At 45.1% G+C, this 27843-nt stretch overlaps 1 protein-coding gene across 1 annotated transcript in view; it reads right to left on the reverse strand.

The window, feature by feature from the left end:
* The window catches only part of LOC144492996 (LON peptidase N-terminal domain and RING finger protein 3-like), a 47286-nt gene that overhangs the window by 8687 nt on the left and 10756 nt on the right, over positions 1–27843 (reverse strand). The window contains exons 4-9 of the mRNA XM_078211754.1: positions 20633–20788; positions 18044–18278; positions 17449–17533; positions 11771–11885; positions 10603–10724; positions 9015–9173 (exon numbers count right to left, since the gene is read on the reverse strand). Of these exons, the coding sequence (XP_078067880.1) occupies positions 9015–9173; positions 10603–10724; positions 11771–11885; positions 17449–17533; positions 18044–18278; positions 20633–20788 (872 nt within the window). The remainder of the gene's footprint in view (positions 1–9014; positions 9174–10602; positions 10725–11770; positions 11886–17448; positions 17534–18043; positions 18279–20632; positions 20789–27843) is intronic.

A 27843-nucleotide genomic window follows, 5' to 3' on the forward strand; every position in this document is an offset into this window, starting at 1 on the left:
GGAGCTTGCTGCACCTCAATTGGCCATCATGCTTCCCACTTTATAAAATATCTGACACTTCAAAAGTATTTCATCAGCTGTAAAACATGTTGGAACATCCTGAAGTGGTCAACAGCACAATCCAAATGCAAGATCTGTCTTTCAATAATACTGCATCAAAGAGATTCCCAATTTGAAAACATGCATGGCTAGCTTTTTATTTATTTACGGGATGTGTGGAAGATTGGCCACCTCATATTTATTGTTGATCCTTTCTGTTCTTAAGGGTCAAGTGGGCCAGAAATCTCCCGTCCCGCCTGCCACGGGAATTGTAACAGGCGAGACAGAATATTCGACAGACCATGTAAAGACCCGTTGACCTTGGGCGGGAATTTCTGTTTTTTGGGCACGCACAATTGAAGAATCCCGTCCCATTTGTGTAGGACAGGAGTCAAACACTCCTGTTCCTGAAGGACGCCGATGAACCAGTTGGATTTTTACGACACTTCATTCACTTTTATTTCCAGGTACTAGCCTAGAAATTGTTACTGAATTCCATTTCAGAAATTTGGCATGGTCGGATTTGAACTCACGACCTCTATGTTGTTAAACGAGCAACGGAAGTGCTTAGCTACCGCACCCATTGCATGATGCTAAGCTAAAGGGACTTTGACAGCGACTTGGAAAGTTTTCACTTTGGCTCAATATCTTGTACAGCCAAAAAGAGCCAACTGTGAATTTCCACTTCAGAGCTACACATATCTAACAAGAGAGATAACAGCACAAAACAAACTGCACAGTCACTTCCAATATTCCTGATCGAGAAACATTGTGTGTGTCCAATTATATCCAGATCATAAACAGAGCTAATGAGCAAGGAGATTAAATTAAATTAAACAGAGCTAATGAGCAAGGAGATTAACTTTGGTAGGAATAACAGATGTGTTGAGTATAGGGCTAACGGGAGGACTTTGAATAGTGTGGAGGAGCAGAGGGATCTAGGTGTATGTGTGCATAGATCCCTGAAAGTTGGGAATCAAGTAGATAAGGTTGTTAAGAAGGCATATGGTGTCTTGGCGTTTATTGGTAGGGGGATTGAATTTAGGAGTCGTAGCGTTATGTTGCAACTGTACACAACTCTGGTGCGGCCGCACTTGGAGTACTGTGTGCAGTTCTGGTCCCCACATTACAGGAAGGATGTGGAGGCTTTGGAGAGGGTGCAGAGGAGGTTTACCAGGATGTTGCCTGGTATGGAGGGGAGATCCTATGAGGAGAGGCTGAGGGATTTGGGATTGTTTTCGCTGGAAAGGCGGCGGCTAAGAGGGGATCTTATTGAAACATATAAGATGATTAGAGGTTTAGATAGGGTGGATAGTGATAGCCTTTTTCCTCTGATGGAGAAATCCAGCACGAGGGGGCATGGCTTTAAATTGAGGGGGGGTAGTTATAGAACCGATGTCAGGGGTAGGTTCTTTACCCAGAGGGTGGTGAGGGATTGGAATGCCCTGCCAGCATCAGTAGTAAATGCGCCTAGTTTGGGGGCGTTTAAGAGATCCGTAGATAGGTTCATGGACGAAAAGAAATTGGTTTAGGTTGGAGGGTCACAGTTTTTTTTTTTAACTGGTCGGTGCAACATCGTGGGCCGAAGGGCCTGTTCTGCGCTGTAATGTTCTATGTTCTATGTTCTATGTTCTAAATTCCTTCTGTTAACTACTTCTGCTGAAAAGTCAGCATGAATGTAGAGCAGGACTTGCGACTGACCCTGCCTTAGATAGAAGGAAACAGTCCATTCAGCCCAAGTGGTCTATGCAAGTGGTTATGCTTCACGTGAGCCTCCTCTCACTCCTCTTTATCTAACTCCAACTTTCTGTTCCTTTCTCCTGGATACGTTTATCTAATTCCCCCTTAAATGATGGTGTTTTTCAGCTCAGCTTCTCCTTGTTATGGTGAAGGGGATTCTCTGGCCTCCCCATAGTGTGATTCTCGCGGTGGGAGGTGGCGTGCCATTTACTGGAGGTGGGATCCTCTGGTCCCATCGCTGTCAATGGGATTTCCCATTGACTGCACCCCACACCGCTGGGAAACCCACGCCATCGGTGGGACCAGATGATCCCGCTGGTGTGAAGAGCCGGAAAATTCTGGCCAGCGAGTTCCACATTCTTCCCACACTTTTGGATAAATAAGTTTCTCCGGTATTTTCTGCTGGATTTATTAATGACTATCAGCCAGAGAGAGTGAACCTGTGGAATTCACTACCACAGAAAGTAGTTGAGGCCAAAACAGTGAGTTCAAGATGAAATTGGGGCTAAAGGGACCAAGGGATACAGGGGGGGGAAGGGGATCAGGATATTGAATTTGATGATCGGCCATGATCAAAATGAATGACGGAGCAGACTCAAAGGGCCGAATAGCCTACTGCTGCTTCTAGTTTCTACGTTTCCATGACTATCTTATATTTAGGGCCTCTGCATTTGGAATCGTGTTGCCCCCCCCCCCCCCACCTCCCCCCCCCAACAAGTGGAAACATCTTCCCTACATCTGCCAGAACTGTGTACAGTTCTGGTTCTGGTCACCCTATTATAGAAAGGATATTATTAAACTAGAAAGAGTGCAGAAAAAATGTACTAGGATGCTACTGGGATTTGATGGTTTGAGAGGCTGGATAGACTGGGACTTTTTTCTCTGGAGCGTAGAAGGCTGAGGGGTGATCTTATAGAGGTCTATAAAATAATGAGGGGCATAGATCAGCTAGATAGTCAATATCTTTTCCCAAAGGCAGGAGAGTCTAAAACTAGAGGGCATAGGTTTAAGGTGAGAGGGGAGAGATAGAAATGGATCCAGAGGGGCAATTTTTTCACACAGAGGGTGATTCGTGTCTGGAACATGCTGTCAGAGGTAGTAGTAGAGGTGAGTACAATTTTGTCTTTTAAAAAGCAGTTAGACAGTTGCATGGGTAAGATGGGTATAGAGGGATATGGGCCAAATGCAAGGCAATTGGGACTAGTTTAGGGGTTTCAAAAAAAGGGCGGCATGGACAAGTTGGGCCGAAGGGCCTATTTCCACACTGTAAACCTCCACGACTCTAATATTAAAAGAACTCAATTAGCTTGCTGCTCAGTATTCTCTTTTCTTGAGAAAATAAAGAACAAAGAACAAAGAAAATTACAGCACAGGAACAGGCCCTTCGGCTCTCCAAGCCTGCACCGACCATGCTGCCCAACTTAACTAAAACCCCTTACCCTTCCGGGGACCATATCCCTCTATTTCCATCCTATTCATGTACTTGTCAAGACGCCCCTTAAAAGTCACTAATGTATCCTCTTCCACTACCTCCCCCGGCAACGAGTTCCAGGCACCCACTACTCTCTGTGTAAAAATCTGCCTTGTACATGTTCATTAAACCTTACCCCTCGCACTTAAACCTATGCCCCCTAGTAATTGACTCTTCCAGCTGGGAAAAAGCTTCTTACTATCCACTCTGTCCATGCCTCTCATAATCTTGTAGACTTCGATCAGGTCTCCCCTCAACCTCCGTCGCTCCAGTGAGAACAAACCAAGTTTCTCCAACCTCTCCTCGTAGCTAATGCCCTCCAGACCAGGCAACATCCTGGTAAATCTTTTCTGTACTCTCTCCAAAGCCTCCACATCCTTCTGGTAGTGTGGCGACCAGAATTGAACACTATGGGCCCGATTTTACCATTTTCATTCTAAGTGCTGAATCTGGGCGTAATGCAGATCCAACTTAGAAATCTGCTTTCAGGCGCCCCCATACGCTCTCAGCCATCTCCAGTCCCATTCGCGCTGTGGACGGGGCTTAGCACGGCAGAAACGATCGGAGCTCTGAACTGCGCATGCGCAATTTTAAAAAAACTTTTTTAAAAGCGCGCCCGTGTCAGATCGCTCCCGAGCCGCAGAAAGCGGAGAAAGCGGCCCGGGAGCGAAAAGCGGGAGCGATGGTGCACACACACATCACTGTCCCCCTTATCCACCCCTCCCACTACCCACACACATCACTGTCCCCCTTATCCACCCCCCCACTATCCACAGACATCACTGTCCCCCTTATCCACACCCCCCCCTACCCACACACATCACTGTCCCCCTTATCCACCCCCCACTATCCACACACATCACTGTCCCCCTTATCCACCCCCCCTCCACTACCCACACACATCACTGTCCCCCTTATCCACCCCCCCCACTACACACACACATCACTGTCCCCCTTATCCACCCCCCCTACTACCCACACACATCACTGTCCCCCTTATCCATCCCCTCCACTACCCACACACATCAGTGTCCCCCTTATCCACCCCCCCACTATCCACACACATCACTGTCCCCCTTATCCACCCCCCCCCACTACCCACACACATCACTGTCCCCCTTATCCACCCCTCCCACTACCCACACACATCACTGTCCCCCTTATCCACCCCCCACTACCCACACACATCACTGTCCCCCTTATCCACCCCCCACTATCCACACACATCACTGTCCCCCTTATCCACACTCCCCCACTACCCACACATATCGCTGTCCCCCTTATCCCCCCCCCAATACCCACACACCTCACTGTCCCCCTTATCCACCCCCCCACTACCCACACACATCGCTGTCCCCCTTATCCACCTCCCCGCTACCCACACACATCACTGTCCCACTTGTCCACCCCCCCACTACCCACACACATCACTGTCCCCCTTATCCACCCCCCCAATACCCAGACTGATCGTGACCCCTGCCCCCCTCCCCCCCACCGATCACCCGCAGAGTGGCAGCGGACCCCTCTGCCCCCCACCAGAGATCCATCTGCCTTCCCCGCCAGAGATCCATCTGACCCCCCCCACCAGATATCCATCGCCCCCACCCCCCCAACTAGAGATCCATTTTACCCGCCTCACTCCCCCCCCAGACAATGATCTGGCCTCACTCCCCCCCCCCCCCCCACACAGAGAATGGTCTGGCCTCACTCACTGCCCCCCCCACAACGATCTGGCCTCACTCACCGCCCCCCCCTCCAACAACAATCTGGCCTCACTCACCACCCCCCCCCCCTCCCACACAGAGAATGGTCTGGCCTCACTCACTGCCCCCCCCCCCCCCCCGCCCTCCAGACAATGATCTGGCTTCACTCATTCCCCCCCAAGAGAATAGTCTGGCCTCACTCCTCACCTCCCCCCCTGCTCCAGGGAAACATCTGACCCGCCTCCTCCTCCCTCCCCACCGGACAACGATTGGCCGTCACCCCCCCTTCCCCCCACCACAGACACATCTGACCCACCTCCTCCTCCTTCCCCCCGCCCCCCCCCCAAACCAGACAAAAATCTGGCCCCACTCCCTCCCCCCCCCAACCAGAGAATGATCTGACCCACCTCCCTCCTCCCCACCACCACTGATCTGAGTCAGAGAGCCGTTGGAAACACTGAACGCGCCCTTCAGCAGCTGGAGCGCCCGATTCAGACTTTTATTTAGCAGGTCCATTACGGCGCGGTTCCGGATTGGCAAACGCGGTGGTAAAGGGGGAAATGCTGATAAAGTTGGGCGGGCACTTCATTAATTCAATTTAAGTGCATGCAAATGCATTTAAATCTTCGTTGCGCCCGTTTTGGGCACGAATCGAATCGCCACCATTCCTGGGTTTCAGTAAAGTGGCAATCTGCGCGGATGCAGGTGTGGATCGCGTTAATGGCCTCACACCCGACTTTACCACGTTTTCGCGCCCAATGGTAAAATCGGGCCCTATATTCCAAGTGCGGCCTAACTAAGGCTCTATAAAGCTGCAACATGACTTGCCAATTTTTAAACTCAATACCCTGGCCGATGACGGCAAGTATGCCGTATGCCTTCTTGACTACCTTCTCCACCTGCATTGCCACTTTCAGTGACCTGTGTACCTGTACACCCAGATCCCTTTGCCCATCAATACTCTTAAGAGTTCTGCCATTTACTGTATATTTCCTATCTGTATTAGACCTTCCAAAATGCATTACCTCACATTTGTCCGGATTAAACTCCATTTGCCATCTCTCCGCCCAAGACTCCAACTGATCTATATCCTGCTGTATCCTCTGATGGTCCTCATCGCTATCCGCAAATCCACCAACCTTTCTGTCATCCGCAAACTTATGAATCAACCCAGTTACGTTTTCCTCCAAATCATTATATATATTACAAACAGCAAAGGTCCCAGCACTGATCCCGGAGGAACACCACTTGTCACAGCCCTCCATTCAGAAACGCACCCTTCCACTGCTACCCTCTGTCTTCTTTGACCGAGTCAGTTTTGTATCCACCTTGCCAGCTCACCTCTGATCCCATGCGACTTCACCTTCTGCACCAGTCTGCCATGAGGGACTTGTCAAAGGCCTTACTGAAGTCCATGTAGACAACATCCACTACCCTACCCTCATCAATCATCTTCATCACTTCCTCGAAAAACTCGATCAAGTTCATGAGACACGACCTCCCCTTCATAAAACCATGTTGCCTCTCACTAATACGTTCATAATAGTCATAACCAAGATCACTACTTTTAATTCTTTACATACTGTTACCCCGAGATCCCATTGTTCCTTTGCCCTTTTGGGATTCTTATTTTCCAAGGGGTAAATGGCTTCCTTATCCTTCCTACTGAAATACACTTGTATCTATATTGAAATGCACTTGCAAATTTTTACACCCCTTCTGCAAATTTATTAGTGTCTTCTTGTATTTGTTGCAGTCTTCATGAGTATTAACTAAAACCCCCAGTAGAGTACCTCTGTCAGTCAACTAATCGAGAGAAAGAAATTCACCTCATTTCTCACAAGTTGTACAGACATTTATCTCGAACATTAGATAGTTTAAACCAGAAACACATTACATCCTATTTAAGTTAACCAGCTCCAGGACACTGGAGAATTACGGATGGGAATAGGGCATTCAACCCGTTGAGACTAATCATCTTTGCTCAGTTCAGATTTTCCAGTCACTCGATCCCAAATAATAGGTTCTAATAACTTTCCTGCCACAGAGGTCAGACTAATAGGTCTATAGTTTCCTGGCTTCTCTTTCACATCCTTCTTAAATAATGGAAATTCATTGATAATGTTCTAATCCACGCAGATAATAATTAAACCAAGATAGTTTTAGAAGATCATGGCTGGAGCACCTGTAGATTCCTCACCTGCCAAATGCCCCATTTTTGGAGTTAGGCCTCAGATCAACAATGATCTCATTGTATGGTGGAACAGGCCGGAGGGGCTGAATGGCCTACTCCTATGTTCCTACTGCTTGGAATATCCTGGGTTGCAAACCATTAACGTCTGAAGATATATCAACCTTCAGTCTCATCATTTTCTCCTATTCCATTTCTTTATGTCTATTAAAGTCTTTCACTTTGATTTTAGTTTGCCCCAGATCTCTGGTACTTTAAAATGCTCATCCAAAAGATGATATTAACAGGAAATAATAAAATAGAAGCTGTTAGAAATAATGCAGCAAATCAGTCAACATCCCTAAAGAAAAGAGGCAGGTTTAAGTCCATGGGTATTAAGGGGCTGGCACGGTGGCACAGTGGTTAGCACTGCTGCCTCACAGTGCTAGGGAACTGGATTCGATTCCAGACTTGGGTCATTGTCTGTGTGGAATTTGCACGTTCTCCCCGTGTCTGCGTGGGTTTCCTCCGGGTGCTCCGGTTTCCTCCCACAGTCCAAAGATGTGCTGGTTAGGTGCATTGGCCATGCTAAATTCTTCCTCAGTGTACCCGAACAGGCGCCGGAGTGTGGTGACTAGGGGATTTTCACAGTAACTTCACTGCAGTGTGAATGTAAGTCAACTTGTGACTAATAAATAAACGTTAAAACTTTCGAAACATGAAACAGCCTTTTTCTCCACAAGTGCTAACCAATCTGCCTTGTATTTCTGTTCTAATTCCAGATTTAAAACACTTTTTGGGTCAAATTAATAAGATTGGTTCTGTGAGCTTCTTCACAAATAACTCGAGGGATTTCAATAAGATCAGTGAACTCTATAACACAAATTTGAGGAAAAGTAGCAGAGAGTAGGTGAGGAGTTTTTAAAAAAATGTTTCTGTAAATGCAGCATGTTATGTTGATTTAGAATCCATTGCCTGAAAGGGTGGTGGAAGCGTATTCAATCAGATGGAGTGGTGGGTCTAATTAGATAGCTCTTTCGGGGAGCTGGCATAGGCATAATGGGCTGAATAGCCTCCTTCTGTGCTGCATACCATAAAGATAGATCCTCGTTTTCAAGTCCTTCCATGGCCTCACTCTTCCCTAACTCTGTGACCTCGGCCGGCTCTACAAGCTTGAGGTCTCTACACTGCTCCAATTCTAACATCTAGCATTTTAATCAGGTCACCAGTGATGGCAATATTCCCAGCTTCCTCAACCCTAAACTCTGAAATTCTACCCCTAGACTTTTCAACCTTTTGGTTTTCTTTGGTCACTGTCTGTGTGGAGTCTGTGCATTCCATCCCCGGTTCAGACTCCCACAGTCCGAAAGACATGCTAGTTGGTGCTAAATTCTCCCTCAGTGTACTTTGAACGGGCGCCAGAGTGTGGCAACTAGGGGATTTTCACAGCAACTTCACCGCAGTGTTAACGTAAGCCTACTTGTGGCAGAATAAATAAAACATAGAATCATAGAGGTTTACAGTATGGAAACAGGCACTTCGGCCCAACTTGTCCATGCCACCCAGTTTTTAACCACTAAGCTAGTCCCAATTAAAACTTTTCAGTTATTATGTTCTTTGAACCTTGCCTCTTTGGCCAAGCATTTGGTTATGTCTTCGTATCCTATACAGACATACGCATTAGAAGCAGGAGTAGGCCATTCGGTCCATCGAGCCTGCCCTACCTTTCAATAAGATCATGGCTGCTCGGATTGCGGCCTCAGTTCCATGTTCTGCCTACCCCTTCTGTGGCTCGGTGTCAGATTTTGGGCAATTGCGATCCTGTGAAATGTCTTGGGAGATTTGACTATGTCTAAAGTACCATTAAATGAAAATTACTGTTGCTACTCACCCTTTAACTGGATCGCTTAAGCACATTCCGAACTGCTTGTTGCCAGTCTCCATGCATCGTCGAATCATTAGCCGGTAACGAGGTTCGAAGATGTGCAGTGGGCACGGGACAGTGGGATATGCCATAGTGCAGATAAATATTGGCACAGCTTTGTTGAGACTGGAGATAAACAAATATTTCCTAGAATTAATGACTGAATAGTAAGGAACATCATCCACTTATTAGCTTTGTTTATATTTTAATACACGTACATATAGATGGCTCAGTTCGCCTCAATGTGAAATTATCATTACTCCTTGTGTTAAACAATCCAACCATGCCATTTCACAATTATGTTGATCTTCTAAATTATTTTTCAAATTAATCTGATCCATTCCTACATCTTTGTGAGACCCATTCTTAACTTATGATTACGTAGTTACACTGAGCTTGTGACATACCCTTGCCATTTTTGTTGTACGTCTGCCCTCCTTAGACAACATCTTACTACCATGGTCCCTACCCTCCAGAAGGACAAAGGCAGCAGATATATGGGATGACCACCACTCACAAGTTCCCCTCCAAGCCACTCACCATCCTGACTTGGAAATATGTCGCCGTTCCTTCGCTGTCGCTGGGTGGGTCAAAATCCTGGGCCTCCCCCCCTTCCAGCACTGTGGGTGGACCTACACCATGTGGGCTACAGCAGTTGAAGAAGGCAGCTCCTCATTGCCTTCCCAAAGGCAATTAGGGGTGGGCAATAAATGGTGGCCCAGCCAGCGATGCCCACATCCAAAGAATGAAAAGAAAGCCTCTCTTTTGTATGGATGCAAAGTCACTAGATTTGCATGAAAGTTAAACATGCAGGCCGGGATTTTATGAACTCGCTCAGGCGAGGCTCATAAAATCCTACCCGAGGGCAACGGAGAATTCTGTTCTGCGAGCCAGGTCCGCCCTAATTCCGGGGCAAGCGAGGCAGCAGTGTCGATGTGTTCAACACAGACCTTACCGTGGTGGCCTCGGCAAACTTGCCATTTGAACTACGTACATTAATTCATCATTTTGAACCCACTAGCCTTGATTTGAACCCACTGGAAGGCAGCGAACAAAAGAGTTCAAAAAGGTCTACAGAAATTGACCGGCAAGAACAAATGCACAAGAACAAATGCACCGTGCAGCACGGTGGCACAGTGGTTAGCACTGCTGCCTCACAGCGCCAGAGTCCCAGATTTGATTCCCGGCTTGGGTCACTGACTGTGTTGAGTTTGCACATTTTCCCCGTGTCTGCGAGGGTTTCCTCCGGGTGCTCCAGTTTCCTCCCACATTCTGAAAGACGTGCTGGTTAGGTTGCATTGACCCGAACAGGCGCCGGAATGTGGCGACTCGGGGAATTTCACAGTAACTTCATTGCAGTGTTAATGTAAGCCTTACTTGTGACTGATAAATAAACTTTAACTTTAACCTTAACAATAACGTCGAGAATAATTCTTCAATAACTTGATTTCTACACAAATACTGATGGGGAGAGCCCTTTAAAGCCAAATTAATAGTCATTTTCTTGCTATTAGTAATAGAATTGCAAAATGCAACAGGTTTACTGTTGACCTACTTTGACAATTCTGCCATCTCCTCATCATTCACTCTTTTCCGGTCAGCAAGTTCCTCTGGCAGGTAATGTGCAATTAGTTCTTCGATGAGAACAGTTCCATTGTACTTTCTCAGTGCCTGATACTGCAGAAAGGAAGAGCAAGTGTGTCAGCATTTCCATTTACGATGAGAAGCCATTACACTGCATACAATTGGTGCTAATCCACAAATGGAACCACAATAGCAGTGAGAGATTTACTTACAAACTGCACGCCATTCAGAATGCAACAGTTCAGTGCTGGTAGCTTTGATGAGGTTATTAACGGCAGCAAGACAGGTCATTCAGTAAAAAGGTGCATATCAATGTTTATATTCCACACAAGCTTCTTCCGACCTCTCTTTATCCAACCCCATCAACTTAATCTTCTATTCCTTTATTGCTCCCTAATGTGTTATCTTGCTTCCCCTTAGAGGTATCAATATTATTGGCCTTAATTACTCCTTGTGGGAGAAAGTTCCACATTCTAACCATTCTCTGGGTGAAAAGGGTTTCTCCTGAATGGATATATCAGTGACTGTTGTTATTTCTATGACCCTGGGTATGGTTTTGTAAACAAGTCTAAGCATCTTCTCTACATTTATCCAATCAAACTCTTTCATAATCTTAAAGATCACCCTCCTTTATTCAATTTTCACTCACAATTATAACCCTTCAGTTCTGGTTTCTTCCTTGTAAATCCTTTGTGTAAAGTTTTGACCATAAGCTATGTAAAGGCTTGATGTGGAGATGCCGGCGTTGGACTGGGGTGGGCATAGTAAGGATTCTCACAACACCGGGTTAAAGTGTAACGGGTCCAAAGATGTGTGGGTTAGGTTGATTAGCCATGCTAAATTGACCCTAGTGTCAGGGGATTAGCAGGCTAAATATGTGGGGTTATGGGAATAGGGCCAGGATGGGATTGTGGTTACTGCAGACTCGATGGGCCAAATGGCTTCTTTCTGCACTGTAGGGATTCTATGATTCTATGAGGTTTATTTGGAATCACGAGCTTTCGGAGCGCTGCTCCTTCATTCACCTGTTGGACTTTAACCTGGTGTTGTGAGACTTCTAACTATGTAGAGTTTGTTACAACACACAACTGAGAGAGCACTGATCACCATGGCTGGTCTGATATACGACATGGATTTACCTCAGGCAGGACTTCTTTACAGAGAGGGCATTTAGGACTGTGATCCATCGATCGTTCAATACATTTAAGACAAAACGTGTGTCCGCAGGGCGTGGTGATGGGCTCGTAGTACAGCCTAAAAGAAAACAAACGCAAAACAAAAAGCAGACCACAACATCTTGCAAGAGATAAATGACCAAAATTACTATCAGGTGTTACCGCCGCAAATTTAAAACCTTTATTTCATTCTTCATTCAAGGGGCGGCACGGTGGCACAGTGGTTAGCACTGCTGCCTCACAGCACCAGGGACCTGGGTTCGATTCCCGGGTTGGGTCATTGTCCGTGCAGAGTCTGCACATTGTCCGTGTCTGCGTGGGTTTCCTCCGGGTGCTCCAGTTTCCTCCCACAGTCCAAAGATGTGCAGGTTAGGTGGATTGGCCAGCTAAATTGCCCCTTAGTGTCCCGGGATGTGTAGGTTAGATGGATCAGCCATGTGTGGGGTTACAGGAATAGGGCAGGGGAGAGGGCCTGAGTAAGATGCTCTCTCATAGAGTTGGCGCAGATTCGATGGGCCGAACAGCCTCTCCTGCACTGTAGGGATTCCATGATTCTTACCAAGGTGAATGATGTTCGCGTCCAAAGGATGGAAAATTCTCATTTCAGTCATCCAGGGCCCGCATCGAGCAGTCCCAAGTGAGGGGGGAAGCACAGTTAGATTTGGACCAATGCTCCCTGCTACCAGCTCAAGTGAAAACTCCTTGATGCACCACTGAACTTAGTCCTATTGTCTATACCCGAGTTCCAATGGTCTTGCTGTATGAGTGTCAATTCACACAGCACTATGGACATTGTTCAGCCCATGCCTGACAAGACACTGTTCAAACCCACTCTATAGAGGATAATTGCAGCAGAAACAGAGATTTCCATCCTGTCACCTCGGCTGCATCTGAGCCCAAGTCTCAGAAATAAGAATTCACTGTCCAACCCACTGCATCACGCTGTTTTTCTTGAAGGAACACTTCAAAAGAAGCATACACCACTGAAATAGTGTCATACTGCAACGATGCAGTATTACAATAGGCCCTTCTGCAATGTATGACCTGAGCCACTAGTTTTGATCCATGCACTGTCTAGCACTTCAATTCAGATTTGCTGCTGTTTAACCTTGAATTAATAAAGAAGATACGGTGGGAACTAAATGTGAGACATGCAGGACTTTGAAATGATGATATAGATATGTCTGTGTTCCAGCAGAGACAGAACTATATTTTGGCTTCTGATTGTAAACTTCAAATATAACCAAGGCCCGCTTTTTGACCTATTTTTAATATACAAAAAGATTTTTGTATATGAATAAATAGGTCATAAACAGGGGCTTGGTTATATTTAAAGTATACAGTGTAATGTCCCTGCCTCGGAGCCAAAGCTCTGTTCAAGTCCCACCCAGAACAGGGAAGGTGCATTCATAACATGGCCAAACAGGTTGACTATCAACCTGCGAATCCTTCCAACACATGTCAATGGCAAGCGGTAAATGTGGGAGAGATTCCTGGTCAGCCATGTGATAAAGAACATTGGAGTTCCTACTATCACTATCCTTCGCTCCAGACTATGACATGCATGTGCGTGTTGGCACAGCAACTTGGACTTGCCGAATAAACTGTAGCCCACCTATACCACAAAGAGGTCAAGTTAGGACTGAAATTAGAAAGTTCTTTTGGTCACAGACAATTGGCAGTATTAATAGCACAGTGGTTAAATCTCACTTTACTCCTTTCTGTGTAGCATGTGACTGTATTGCAAAGGTGACTAAAGGTTCACCCATCAGTTCGGCAGCAATGATGGAGTTAAACAAATTCACTACATAAGACCATAAGAACAGGAGTCGGCCCTTCAAGCCCACTCCACCATTTAATAAGATCATGGCTGATCTAGTATCCACTACGTCCACTTTCATGCTTGCGTCCACTTTCATGCCTGAGCTCCTTAATCGTATACAAGGTGATTAAAGGTATGGATAAAGTAGACGTGGAGCAGATGCTTCCTCTTGTGGGGCATTCTCCGATCAGAGCTCATAGCTTTAGGATAAGGGGTAGCAAATTTAAAACAGAGTTGAGGAGAAACTGCTTCTCCCAAAGGGTTGTGAACCTGTGGAATTCGCTACCCCGCAAGGGCGGTGGATGCTGGGACAGTGAGTAAATTTAAGGAGGAGTTAGACAGATTTTTAATTGGTAATGGGGGTTGAAGGTTATGGGGGGGAGGCAGGAAAATGGGGATCAGGAGCACATCAGCCATGATCGAATGGCAGAGCAGACTCAATGGGCCGAATGGCCTAATTCTGCTCCTATATCTTATGAACTTATGAACCCTCAATTCCCCTCATAATTAAAAATCTACTGATCTCAGCCTTGAGAATGTTCAAGGACTTGGCCTCCAGAGAGTCCTGCGGTAACGAATTCCAAAGATTCACCATTCTTTCCGAGAAGAAATCCTTCCTCAAATCCATCTTAAATGAGCATCCCCATATTCAGCCTCTACTTCTGTACTCTCCCATGACTGGAAATATCCCCCCAACACTTACCCTTTCTAACCCCCTAATCTGCATGCCTGTGTGGGTTTCCTTCGGGTGCTCCGGTTTCCTCCCACAGTCCAAAGATATGCGGCTTAGATGGATTGGCCATGCTCAATTGCCATTTAGTGTCAGGGGGATTAGCTAGGGTAAATGTATAAGATAATGGGGATAGGGCTGGGTGGGTCGGTGCAGACTCAATGGGCCAAATGGCCTCCATCTGCACTGTATGATTCTAACATGTTTCAGTCACATCATCTCTCATTCCTCTGTGAACTCCAAGGACTACAGACCCAATCTGTTTAACCAAGCCTGTCGATCCTGAACGAGGCAAGCCCTAATGATTATCTGTACTCTTTTCTGTGACAAGTCACTCCTGATGTTGCCTATGTTTCCTTGGACATTCCTCCATCTTGTTCCACCTACCTCTCATGTGCAGGGCAATAATCTAGCTGCTTCCATTCTTCACACCTACCTAAACCATTGCAGTCATTGTTGTTGGCTCTTCTGTAGAAGTGCTCTTTTTTGTCCACGCCAAGTTGGTGTTATATCGTTTACACTATGCAGTATGATTGTAAAACACATATGCTGATATTTTGAATGTATTACTATTGATTTTAAGAAATATTGTTCGCTTTGGCCAAAAGCAATTTATTGCAAGGCATCATGGTAAAAGTCATTAGGGCAAAGCCATATTTCAAGAGAATATTTGGGTCTTGGAAATATGCAAGTTTTATCAGTTAAAGTTTCCATTGGAAAGAATATTTAGAACACTTAATCATATTTTGTGAATAGGGTTTATTCACTGTCTGAACGAGATGGACTGGTGCCCAGACATGGTGTCATGAGATAGTCTGGTTCGACAGTGACTTTAAGGGAACCTGTGAGGACGTTTATTTGAACTCTGGGCTGAGGGTCTTAGGCTACTAAGCATTCAGGGTGTGGAGTCAGCCAAGACAGGAGTTAGCTTCCAATTTCACAGACTAATAAAAGTATCGTTATGCTGAGGAGTGGAATGCGATTGGCCAGAGTATTTGACAGGTATTATTGTTGATTTGTGTATCCTGAAGATGATTGATTTAAAGTTATTGAAAGGCGGGAATGATTGATAAAGAAAAAAACAAATTTGATCTGCATATGTTAAGTTCTTCGGAGAGGTTTTGTTGCTCTATGTCAGAGCTACTTAACCCTTTGATGAACTCTTGGCGGCCGCTGGATTACATAAAGTAACATCTTTATACAGACCTACCTACCTCATGAGTCTTGTATTGTCTAAACTTTGGGCAGCACCGGTCACACCGAGTACCCCCCCAACAGTGCCAGAGCACTTAGAGAATCATAATATGGTTAGGCAGATTAGACACATTCCCTGATATGGAAGTTGCGTTTGAAAAACGTGCTTTTTTGAGGTTATAACTGGCAGAGTATATAAGGAAAACCAAGTGGATGGAATGCATTTGGATTTGCAAAAAGCACTCCATAAGTGCTGTAGGATGCCTTGTGCAGCAATGGAGAGTGTCCCTGTCTCTGAGACAGAAACTGCGTGTAAAGTCCCACCCCAGGACCTGATGACCAAGGAAGGTGTATTCATAACATGGCCAAACTGGTTTGAGTATCAACTTGCAACTCCTGCCAATGGCAGCTGGTAAGAATGGGAGAGATTGCTGGTCATCCATGGGATAGAAAGAAATTGCAGCCACTACCATGACTATCTTTAGCTCCTGTCTGATCCATGTATGTAAAAACTTATGCTGCAACAGCAACTCAAACTCTTGGATGGCTCAGCCATGGGTCAGTTGACAGCCAAAGTGGATCAGATTCCTGGCAATCGCGCAGGGTTCAAGCCCCATTCTAGCCGGGGTGGATTTGGGACTTGTCCTCACCACTGACCAGTGGTGGAGATCACGTACAGGAAGGCAGAGTCCAATTAAAAGATCAGGCGCGACCTTGCTGCATGGCAGAACATGCTCCAAGGGTGAAATTACCTATTTCTACTCCTATTTCTCATATCAATTATGTGATGAACTAACAATGACAATTACCTACACAGGGGCTAATCAGTATGTCCATTTCAGTGAATGAGGGGGAATTACTTTGAGATGTGCTGAAGTCATGAAAGCTGCTCTGTAAAGGAAAGTATTGAGGTCAGTTTAGCTCAGTTGGCTGGATGGCTGGTTTGTGATGCAGAGGATGCCAACAGCCTGGGTTCAATTCCCGTACTGGCTAAGGTTATGAACAAAGAAAATTGCAGCATACGAACAGGCCCTTCAGCCCTCCAAGCCTGCACCGACCAGTCTGCCTGACTTAACTAAAACCCCCTACCCTTCCGGGGACCATATCCCTCTATTCCCATCCTACTCATGTATTTGTCCAGACGCCCCTTAAAACTCACCAACGTATCTGCTTCCACTACCTCTCGCAGCAGCGAGTTCCAGGCACCCACCACCCTCTGTGTAAAAAACATGCCTCATACGTCTCCATTAAACCTTGCACCTTAAACCTATGCCCCCTAGTAATTGACTCTTCCACCCTGGGAAAAAGCTTCTGACTACCCACTCTGTCCATGCCCCTCATAATGTTGTAGACTTCTATCAGGTCGCCCCTGAACCTCTGTCGTTCCAGTGAGAACAAACCAAGTTTCTCCAACTTCTCCTCATAGCTAATGCCTCCATGCCAGGCAACATCCTGGTAAATCTTTTCTGTAGCCTCTCCAAAGCCTCCACATCCTTCTGGTAGTGTGGCGACCAGAATTGAATGCTATATTCCAAGTGTGGTCTCACTAAGGTTCTATAAAGCTGCAATATGACTTGCCAATTTTTAAACTCAATGCCCCGGCCGATGAAGGCAAGCATGCCGTATGCCTTCTTGACTACCTTCTCCACCTGCGTTGCCACTTTCAGTGACCTGTGTACCTGTATCATATTTCAGCTTCTGGGAATTTGCTGTATGCAAATTAGCTACCACATCTCAATAGTGACTACATTTTAGAAGTGTTTAATTTGCTTTAAAGTGTTTTGCTGTGTGGAGGTCATGAAGGGTGCTATAAAAATGCAAGTCATTGGTTAAAAGACTTAATCCAAGTAGCAAGTTAACATTAGCACTATTAGAATAGCAGGAACCACCATGTACCTCATACACAAGGAACACTCCAGGTCAAACGCATCAACGACCTTTGGTAGGACATCATGTTCTCTGCTGGGGCTCAGTGATCTGGCTACATGTTTGAATAAAACATTTTAAGCGACATATATATCAAAATCTGTGGTATTCATCAGAATGGAAATTATTTCATCAAATACTAATCACTGGCAATATTTACAAAAGTCTTTGTTGGTGATATGCTGTGAAATTAAACAGGTTTTACTTTAATTAAAATGAAGAAAATATTGCTATAGGAACAAGAATTTCACCTGCTAACACAGGTAGGAATTGAGAAGGATTAGCAAGAAAAGAGGCCACTGATGAATGGTTTTCATGGATAAATAGATGAATTGGTAGAACATGGTCCTTAAAAAATGCCAGAAAAATTCCTGGAAAATACTATAATGTTGTATTATGAAAAAATAAAATTCGTCTTAGTCAATCTTGTAAATGGAGAGGATTGCTGTGCGCCGTTTCTAACGCAATGGTAAAAATCCAGGTATCAAGAAATAAATAAATGCACTCATTCACACACCCGAACATGCACTCCGCTTCTCTGGATCTGTTTTAATCAATACTGTACCTTGCTTAATGCATTTGTGGTAGCCTTCATTTGTTCCAGGTTTATCTTCTTTAGTAGCATTGCGTTTTGTTTTCAAAGCATTCTTCATTTCGCAAGTAGTCAAGGCTCGTTCAGTGGACAATTTTTTCAGTGTGTCTTGATTATCGCTCATCCCTTGAGCTGGCTTGGTCAAGTTACAGTAGGTGTGGGTCTTCCAATCTTGCTTGGGGTCAATGCCAGCTGTATCAACATTCACCTTTGAGGAAGAAAAGACACATTTCTGAAAATACAGAGGATGAGATTCTCTGACCTCCCCTCAGTGTTTTTCCTCGGTGGCGTGCCACTCGCTGGTGGGGGAATCTTCTGGTCCTGCCACTGTCCATGGGAATTTCCATTGAAGCCCGCCCATGCCTCCGGCAAACCCATGGCAGGCAGTGCACTGCCCGTGGGACCAGAGAATCCCGCCAGCGTGAACGGCTGGAGAATTCCAGCTAGAATCTCACATGGAATGAATAAAGCTCTCCACTGTTCAAACAATACGCAATCGGAACTGTATTTTTATGTACAAGTGCATGCAACTTTCACTTACTTAGCACTCGTTAATCCATCACTGAATTGACACAGCAAGCAAAACACTGCAAATCTAAAGTAAATACTAAAGAAGGCTGGAAATACTCTACAGGTCAGGCAACATCTGTGAAGAGTGAAACAGAGTAAATGTTTCAGGCTGATTACCATTTATCGACCTGAAATGTTAACTGAATTTTACTCTCCACAGAATTATCATGCCAGCTTTGCTTATGAACAATCTTCAGCCAAAAAGACAATTCTTCAGGACCAGTATAACAGGCTTGATAAATGGTTTCGTTTACCAACTCAGTTCAACTGGTCTTTTTTAAAATTCATTCATGGGGCATGGGCGTCGCTGGCTGGCCAGCATTTATTGCCCATCCCTAAGTTGCCCTTGGAGAGCAGTTGAGAGTCAACCACATTGCTGTGGCTCTGGAGTCACATTTAGGCCAGACCAGGTAAGAGTGTCAGATTTCCTTCCCTAAATGACATGAGTGAACCTGATGGGTTTTTCCGACAATCGACAATGGTTTATGGTCATCAGTAGATTCTTCATTCCAGATATATTTTATTGAATTCAAATTCCACCATCTGCCATGGTGGGATTCGAACCTGGGTCCCCACAACATTAGCTGAGTTTCTGGATTAATTGTCCAGCGATAATACCACAAGGCCATTTCCTCCCCTCGTCTTGGGATGTTTTGCCCATTTTTTCACAAAACAAATTTGAAAATATTAATGACATTTAATGGCCCAAGGTCACCATCGCCTTGATTTTAACCTTCGCATTCCTCATCTTCAAGTTGCTCTATGGCATCAACCCTCCCTATCTCTCTGATGCCCTCCAACTGTGCAAACCTCAGATCTCGGCACTCCTCCAATTTCAACCTCGTTTGCGTCCTCCAGCTCCATCGCCCACCATCAGTAGCCATGTTGTCGGCTACCTCAGTCAAGGTTCCAGAATTCTCCAGCCTAAACCTGTCGCCTGTCCCACCTCCTTTCAGATGCTTTTCTTTTATCGTGGAGGCCTTATGGCACTGGACCAGAGGCTCCAGCCTCGAGTCCAACAACAGGACTTGTTCGTCACGGAAGGAGCTCTCAATGTGGTTCAAAGGGCTGATAATCAGCTCAGAAACTCTTCCACCTCTTCCCCTCACTATATAGGGTAAATAATGTGGGTGCTAATTACAACAACCTCCGTTCTCAGGCTTTTCATCACTTGTCCTAGGACCTCCTTTGTTCACATTATATATTAATGATTTGGAAGAGGGAACTGAATGTATTATCTCCAAATTTGCAGATGATACAAAGTTGGATGGGAGGGCGAGCTTTGCGGAGGATGCAGAGATGCTTCAGTGAGGCCAAAACGTTGTCTGATTTCAAGAAGAAATTAGATATTGCTCTGGGGGTAAAGGGATCAAGAGATATGGAGGGAGAGAGGGATCAGGATATTGAATTTGAAGATCAGCCATGATCTAAATGAATGGCGAAGCAGGCTCAAAGGGCCGAATGGCCTACTCCTGCTTCTAGTTTTTATGGGGGCAGCATGGTGGCACAGTGGTTAGCACAGCTGCCTCACAGCGCCAGGGACCCGGGTTCGATTCCCGGCTTGGGTCACTGACTGTGTGGAGTTTGCACGTTCTCCCCGTGTCTGCGTGGGTTGCCTCCGGGTGCTCCGGTTTCCTCCCACAGTCTGAAAGACGAGCTGGTTAAGTGCATTGACCCGAACAGGTGCCGGAAGGTGGTGACTGGGGGAATTTCACAGTAACTTCATTGCAGTGTTAATGTAAGCCTTACTTGTGACCAATAAATAAACTTTAACTTTCTTTGGTTCAGTGTCAATCTTTTGAATATGTTCCTGTGAAACATCTGGGGGATGCTTTAATATGTTAAAGGCACAATCTAAATGCAACTGGCTATCTTAATAGATGTAAAGTGATGAATTGGCTGGGCTGAGGTGCAAAGGAAGTTCAGTCACAGGTCTCGCCTCTAACCTTTCAAGAAAGTATCAACGATATCACAATGTTGTACTGCACATACCTTACATGAATTTTCAAACACATTGCTGGAATTTTTAGAATTCAGTGAGTTCAGGACAGTTCCCTTAATTCGAGAGCATGGAGACATAATTTGCATTATGTTGGATAACCTTTGATGGATGTTTTCTGCAAAGGGCGAAAGTAGATCACACAGGATCTGAAAAAAGCAAAACAAAGGAAAATGGATTTAATGAGACTTATACTTGATTTTTTTTTAAAACATTGTGACATCACATCAGTTTGAGTGCTGTTACTGCCCTGCTTACAAGTTGTTCCAAGACTGAGCATTTCAATTATAAGTTTGGGCGGCACAGTGGTTAGCACTGCTGCCTCACTGCGCCAGGGACCCGGGTTCGATTTCGGCTTTGGGTGACTGTCTGTGGAATTTGCATGTTCTCCCAGTGTCTGTGTGGGTTTCCTCCGGGTGCTCCGGTTTCCTCCCACAGTCCAAAGATGTGCAGTTTAGTTGGATTGGCCATTCAAAATTGACCCACAGTGTCAGGGGATTAGCAAGGTAAATATCTGGGGTAATGGGGATAGGTGGGATTGTTGTCAGTGCAGGCTTGATGGGCCGAGTGGCCTCCTTCTGCAGTGTAAGGATTCTATGATTCTAACCAATTGGAAGATTTCTACCATTACAATTTATCTTGTACATATGAATGTACATACTCCTAAATTAGGAGTGGGCCATTTGGCCCCTTAAGCCCATTCTCCCATTTGATAATATCTTGGCTCTGATTGTAGCCCTTGTGGCCTCAATTCCACATTCCCACCAATACCCTTTGACCTCCTTGTTAGTCAAGAAAGTACCTAGCTCTGCATTTTAAAAATCGTCTCCGTTGGGAAGAGAACTCCACATTCATGATGGTATGAGAGAAAACAAGAAGTCTTGTCTCAATCTTAAATAAGAGACCCTTTATTTTTAAATTGAATGCTCCAATTCTTGTCTCTCCCACAAGGGAAACATTCTTTCAGCATCCACCCTGTCAAGTCCCCTTAGGATCTTATATGTTTCAATAAGATTCCTCTCATTCTTCTAAACTCCAACAGATACAGGCCCAACCTGTCCAACCTTAACTCATAAGATAACCCCCTGGTCCCAGGAATCTGGCGAGTGAACCTTCTCTGAACGTATTCCAATGCAATAATGTCCTTTCTTAGATAAGGAGAACAAAAGACGACAATATCCACTAGATGTGGTCTCAGCAATGCTCTGTGCAAATGTAGTCAATCATCCCATTGCAACAATCAACACTCCATTTGCCTTCCTCTTCATTTCCTGTATCTGCATATTAACTTCTTGTGATCCATGTGCCAGGGCACCCAGATCCCTCTGTACTGCAGTCTGTTCTGTAATACACTACTTTTCTATTCTTCTTGCAAAAAAACATAGGAGTTCACATTTTCCACATTATACCACATTGGCTAAATTTCTTGCCCACTCATTTAACCTATCTGCTGACACCTTTTATCCTCTGCGCAATTCATTCACCATTCCCCACATGAATTCCCCAGACTCGCTCTCCAGAGCTGACTTTATTTCCTATTTTCCTTTTTAAATACCTGTTGAAACTCTTCCTGTGTTGATATTTCGAGCCATCTTTTCTCTCCTACTCTAATTTCTCCCTTCTTATTATTGTAGTTACTCTTTGCTGTTCTTTGAATTCTGTACCTGCCATTGGGCTTTGCAAAATTGTTTGCTTTTTCTTACAATTTAATACTACCTTTAATTTTCTTAGTTAGCCACAAGAGTTTCCTACTCCAATGGTTTTTATTCTCATTGGGATATATTTTTGCTGTGTGTTATGAAATATCTCCTTAAATGTCTGCCACTGCATCTTAACTAACCTATCCCTTAACCTAACTTCCCAGTTCACTTTCATCAGCTCCGTCTTCATTCTTGATTTTTGCAGCACAGGAAGTGGCCATTCGGCCCATCATGTCCACACCAGTCAACAACAATTGGACTACATTCCCATTTCCCAGTGCTTGGCCCATAATCCTGGAGCTTATGGCAGCGCAAGTGAATATCTAAATACTTCTTAAGTGAGTCCCTGACCCAACCACCCTTTCCAGCAGTGAGTGCCAGATTCCCACCAGCCTCTGGGTGGAAAGGTTTCTCCTCAACTCCCGTCTTAGCCTTCTATGTCTTACCTTAAGTCTGTAATGACTTCAATCAGGCCATTGAAGTTGGCCTATTGGAATATGAACTCCCTGACTAAGGAGTCAATGGATGGGCCAATTAGGGAGTCTTTTCCTTGTATTTAACCGGGAGTGTCAGTTCCTCTGGCACTCTTGAAGGTAGCCTGCTGACTGATAGCACTCTGTGTACTGCTGTTGGAATTGTAAATAAAGGGATTTTGGTGAAGGGACTTCTGCCTCCGAGGACTTATTACGATCTATGTGCCCCATGTCATACCCTCATGATTGCCCTTATTTAAGTCTTAGAACCCCCTCTACTCCCCTCAAACTAAATGCAAAATTCAATCATGTTATAATCACTGCTACCTCGGGGTGCCTTCACTATGAGGCTATTAATTAATCCTGCCTCAAGCACATTACCAGATTTCGAACAGTCTGCTCACTGGCTGACTCTAGGACATGCTGCTCTAAGAAACTGCCCTGAAAATACTAAAAAATTTATCTTTGCAAATACAATTTGTCCAATCTATAGATAAAGGCAATATACTGCGGATGCTGTAATCTGAAACAAAGACAGAAAATGCTGGAGAAACTCAACTGGTCTGACAGCATCTGTGGGGACAGAATAGAGCCAATGTTTTGAGTCAGGATGTCCCTTTGTCAGAACTCTGATGAAGGGCCATTCAGACTCAAAACATTGGCTCTATCCGACAGTTACTGTTGGGGGGTGGGGTGGTGGGGGGAGGGGGAGGGGCTATAAACTACTGCCATAAATGACTTCCTTGCTCCGCTGTTTCTCATCTCTACCCAAACTGATTCTACACCTTGATCTTTACAACTAAGGTCATCTCTCTCTAATGTATACGTTTTGTTATTAATTAACAGAGCTACCCCTCCTTTTCCGAGCTTCCTGTCCTTCTGAAATGTCATGTAACCTTGTATATTCAGGTTCCAGCCTGTCATTTTACAGCCATGACTCCGTGATGGCTGTCAGATTATGCATATTTATAAATGTATTTCTACTTGAGCTGTCAATTCATCAATTTTGTCGTACCTGCTATATGCATTCAGATACAGAGCCTTTCGATCAGTTTTTAAAGTTCATTTGATGGACTGTGGGCGTCGCTGGCTAGGCCAGCATTTGTTCCCCATTCTAAGGTGGTCATGAGCTGCCTTCTTGAACCACTGCAGTCCCTGTGGTGTAGGTACACCTACAGTGCTTTTGGGGAGGGAGTTCCAGGATTTTGACCTGGACAATGTGACAATGAAGGAATGGTGATTTACCTCCAGGTCAGGATGGTGAGTGACTTGTCGGGGAACTGTTCCATGTGTCTGCTGCCCTTATCCTTCTAGATGGTAGTGGTCATGGATTTGGAAGGTGCTCCATACGGAGCCTTGGTGAGTTCCTGCAGTGCATCTTGTGGATGGTACACACTGCCGCTACTCTGCTTTGGAGGTGGAGAGCGTGAATGTTTGTGGAGGTGGTGCCAATCAAATGGGCTGCTCTATCCTGGATAGTGTCAAGTTTCTTCAGTGTTGTTGGAGCTGCACTCATCAACACAAGTGGAGAGTATTCCATTACACTCCTGACTTGTGCCTTGTAGATGGTGGACAGACTATGGGGGCGGGGGGGGGGGGGGGGGGCGTCAGGAGGTGAGTTACTTGCTGTAGGATTCCTAACCTCTGACCTGTTCTTGTAGCCACTGATTTTTTTGGGGTCTCTAGCCTTATCTAGTGCTGCACTCTTAAGGTTATATGTTCTATCCCTCCCTGCCATCTCTGATTATCATTCTCTTTCTTTAATTGAGTGCATCTTCCAAAATTTGATCCCTCATCCCCACTATTTAGTTTAAAGCTCTCTACCGTGACTTGCCAGAACATAGGTCCCAGTAGCGTTTAGGAGGAGACTGTCCCAATGGTACAACTCCCGCTTTCCCGAGTACTGATGCCAGTGCCCCACAAATCAAAACCAATTTTTCCCACACCAATGTCTGAGCCACACATTTAACTCTCTAATCTCATTTACCCAAGCCAATTTGCTTGTGGCTCAGGTGGCAATCCAGAGAATGTTACCTTTGCAGTTCTGCTTTTTAATTTATTTACAGCTACTCATACTCCTTAAACAGCGCTGTCCTACCGATTGTATCACTCCAACTGGATCCTCCTGCCCTTCTCACAGCAATTTCCTCTCCATCCCTGGCAGCCAGCAGGCAACACAGCCTTCAGGGCTCTTGCTCTTGGCTGCAGAGAACCATTTCTAGACCCCTGACTATACTATCCCCTCCCAGCACTACATTCCTATCAACTCCCCATTGGACGGTGCCATAGTCAGTTCGCTCATCCTTCCTGCAGCCCCCACTTTCAATGCACAGGCAGCAAGAACCACAGACCTATTGGACAATTGCAAGGGTTGAAGCTCTCCACTTCCATCTTCTCAATCTCCTTACCTGCCTCACACCCTCCTGACCCTGACCGCTGACCAAATTCATAGAAATTGATAGAATCCCTATAGTGCAGGAGGGCACCATTCGGCCCATTGAGCCTGCACCACCAATATTCCCATCCAGGCCCGATCTCCATAACCCCACATATTTATCTCGATAATCCCCCTGACACTAAGGGGCAATTTAGCATGGCCAATCCACCTACCCCACACATCTTTAGACTGTGGGTGGAAACCGGAGCACCCGGAGGGAACCCACACAGACACGGGGAGAATGTACAAACTCCACACAGACAGTCACCCGAGGCTGGAACTGAACCTGGGCCCCTGGCGCTGTGAGGCAGCAGTTGCTAACCACTGTGTCACCATGCTGCCCCCAAATCTCAAGACCCTATCCTAAGACCCTATCCTAAGACTACCTCCTGGGACAAAGTGCCCAGGTGACTTTCCCCCTCCCTGACGCATTGCAGTGTCTGCAGCTCAGCCTCCAACTCAGTGGCTCTGAGGTAAAGCTCCACTAGCTGCAGCACCTTACTGCAGACGTGTTTATTATGTCTAAACTAATTTATTAATTTCTTAATTAATTTATAAACCCTCCAACTCCTACTAAGCTTTGCTATTGCCAGTAAACCTTACTAATGGAACCTTATAACTGCTAATAATTTTAGTTTTGAAAGATAAATTAGCAACATATTTATCAACTAATCACTTACCAGCTTCCCTGTGATGTTACACTTTGATTTTGCTCAGAACAAGGCCAGAGTAAATCTCCTCACTCCTTTCAGCTGGTTCATAGCTCTCTGCATTCTTTAAGCTCTAAGTTAAGGTATTTAGCTGCGTGAACACTACCTCCTACCCCATTGCACTGAAGTCCTTCCCTCACCAAATTCCCAAGCTCAGACACTGTGACTAACTGCTCTTTTCTTACTTTGTGCTCTCAGCAAGATCACCTCTTTTTATACTGGCTGAAATTCTACAGAGGTGAGTCAGCACTGCTTGGTTATCCTCAAGTTGTAAATGCAGATTTAGATTAACTTTGGTCAACCCTTTAATTCCATGACCAGCTGCTCCTTGCTTAATTTTTGCTTAACATGCACTTGCTTAATTTTTACTTTAATAACAATGATAGATTTGGTTAAATTTCATGCTTAAAAGCACCAACTACAATTTGGCAGAAATGCAATCAAAAATGATTTCAATATATTTCTGATAGGAATGTTATTTTGTTAGGGTACTGCTCAGAAAACCCAAGTGAAATTCACTGAATCCCTACAGTGCAGAAGGAGGCCATTTGGCCCATCGAGCCTGCACCGGCTCTCTGACAGAGCATCTTACTCAGGCCCAGCCCTCGAGCCTATCCCCATAATCCCAGGCATTTACCCCGCTAATTCCCCTAACCTATACATAGTGGGACACCAGGGGGCAATTTAGCATGGCCAATCCATGTAACCAAGGCCAAGGTATATTATGAAGCCACACTACACCCTAACAGTTTTTCTATTTCGGCATTAGGGTGAGGATAAGGTGTTTCACTCCAGGTGTGATTCTATTGATAAACTAGGAAGCTTTTATCAAAACAAACTTTATTTAACAATGCAGTTTAACTATAACAAATGAATCAGCTTAACATTTGAACAATACTTAAACATGACAACATACAATTCGTAACTGCTAACCTATCCCTATCAGTACCAATTCAAGCAATATTCCTTTTACAGACTTAAAACCGCTTTTCAAAATCAGTTAGCAAACAATAAAGGCTTATGTGCTTGGACTTGTTAACAGTTCTAGAGCTTGTTGAACACCTTTTGAGTGAGAGAGAGTGAGCAAGCGTGAGCGTGAAAGCGAGCGCAAGAGGAGAGCAAGAGCGAGGGAGAGCGACACCTCTTTTAAAGGGCTCTGGTCAGCAACTGCTCTTGATTTAAAAAATGAAACTAAAACACTTTCTTCCCTGCAAGCTTAGCTCCTCCCATGAATCACATGACTCTGCCAATCAAACTAATCAAAACCATACTCTGAAACCCCAAGAGAAACCTAAGTAAACAAAAATGAATAAACTCTCTTTAACCAAACGCATCCCTAGGTAAAAATCAGTCTTCAGTTATTATCCTGCATTCCCAATATTTGATCTGCCTGTTATCCAGACAAATCGGCACCGTATAAAACAGAGCTGACTTTCAAACATAACCCTTAGAAGAAACATGATAAAAATGTTTCTTAAAGACACAGTATCATCGCGATTTGTACTTAAAAAGGGAATGAAATCCACATCAACCGCATTTTACACCAGGAGTAAAGAAACAATATCCAGCCTGAAAAAAGTGGTCAACATTAACATAGTAAGACTGACACAAGAGATGAGGCTAAAGGAGCATAACCTTAATACTAGTGCAAGACCATTTGTAGCTGATGCCATAGAAACCCTACAGTGCAGAAGGAGGCCATTCAGCCCATCATGACTGTACTGACAACAATCCCACCTCGGCCCTATCCCTGTAACCCCATATATTTACCCCACTAATCCCTCTAACCTGGGACACTAAGGAGCAATTTAACGTGGCCAATGCACCTTACCCACACATCTTTAGACTGTGGGGGGAAACCGGAGCACCCAGAGGAAACCCACG

The sequence above is a fragment of the Mustelus asterias genome, chromosome 4 (assembly GCF_964213995.1).
Source record: "Mustelus asterias chromosome 4, sMusAst1.hap1.1, whole genome shotgun sequence".
NCBI classification, from domain to species: Eukaryota; Metazoa; Chordata; class Chondrichthyes; order Carcharhiniformes; family Triakidae; genus Mustelus; species Mustelus asterias.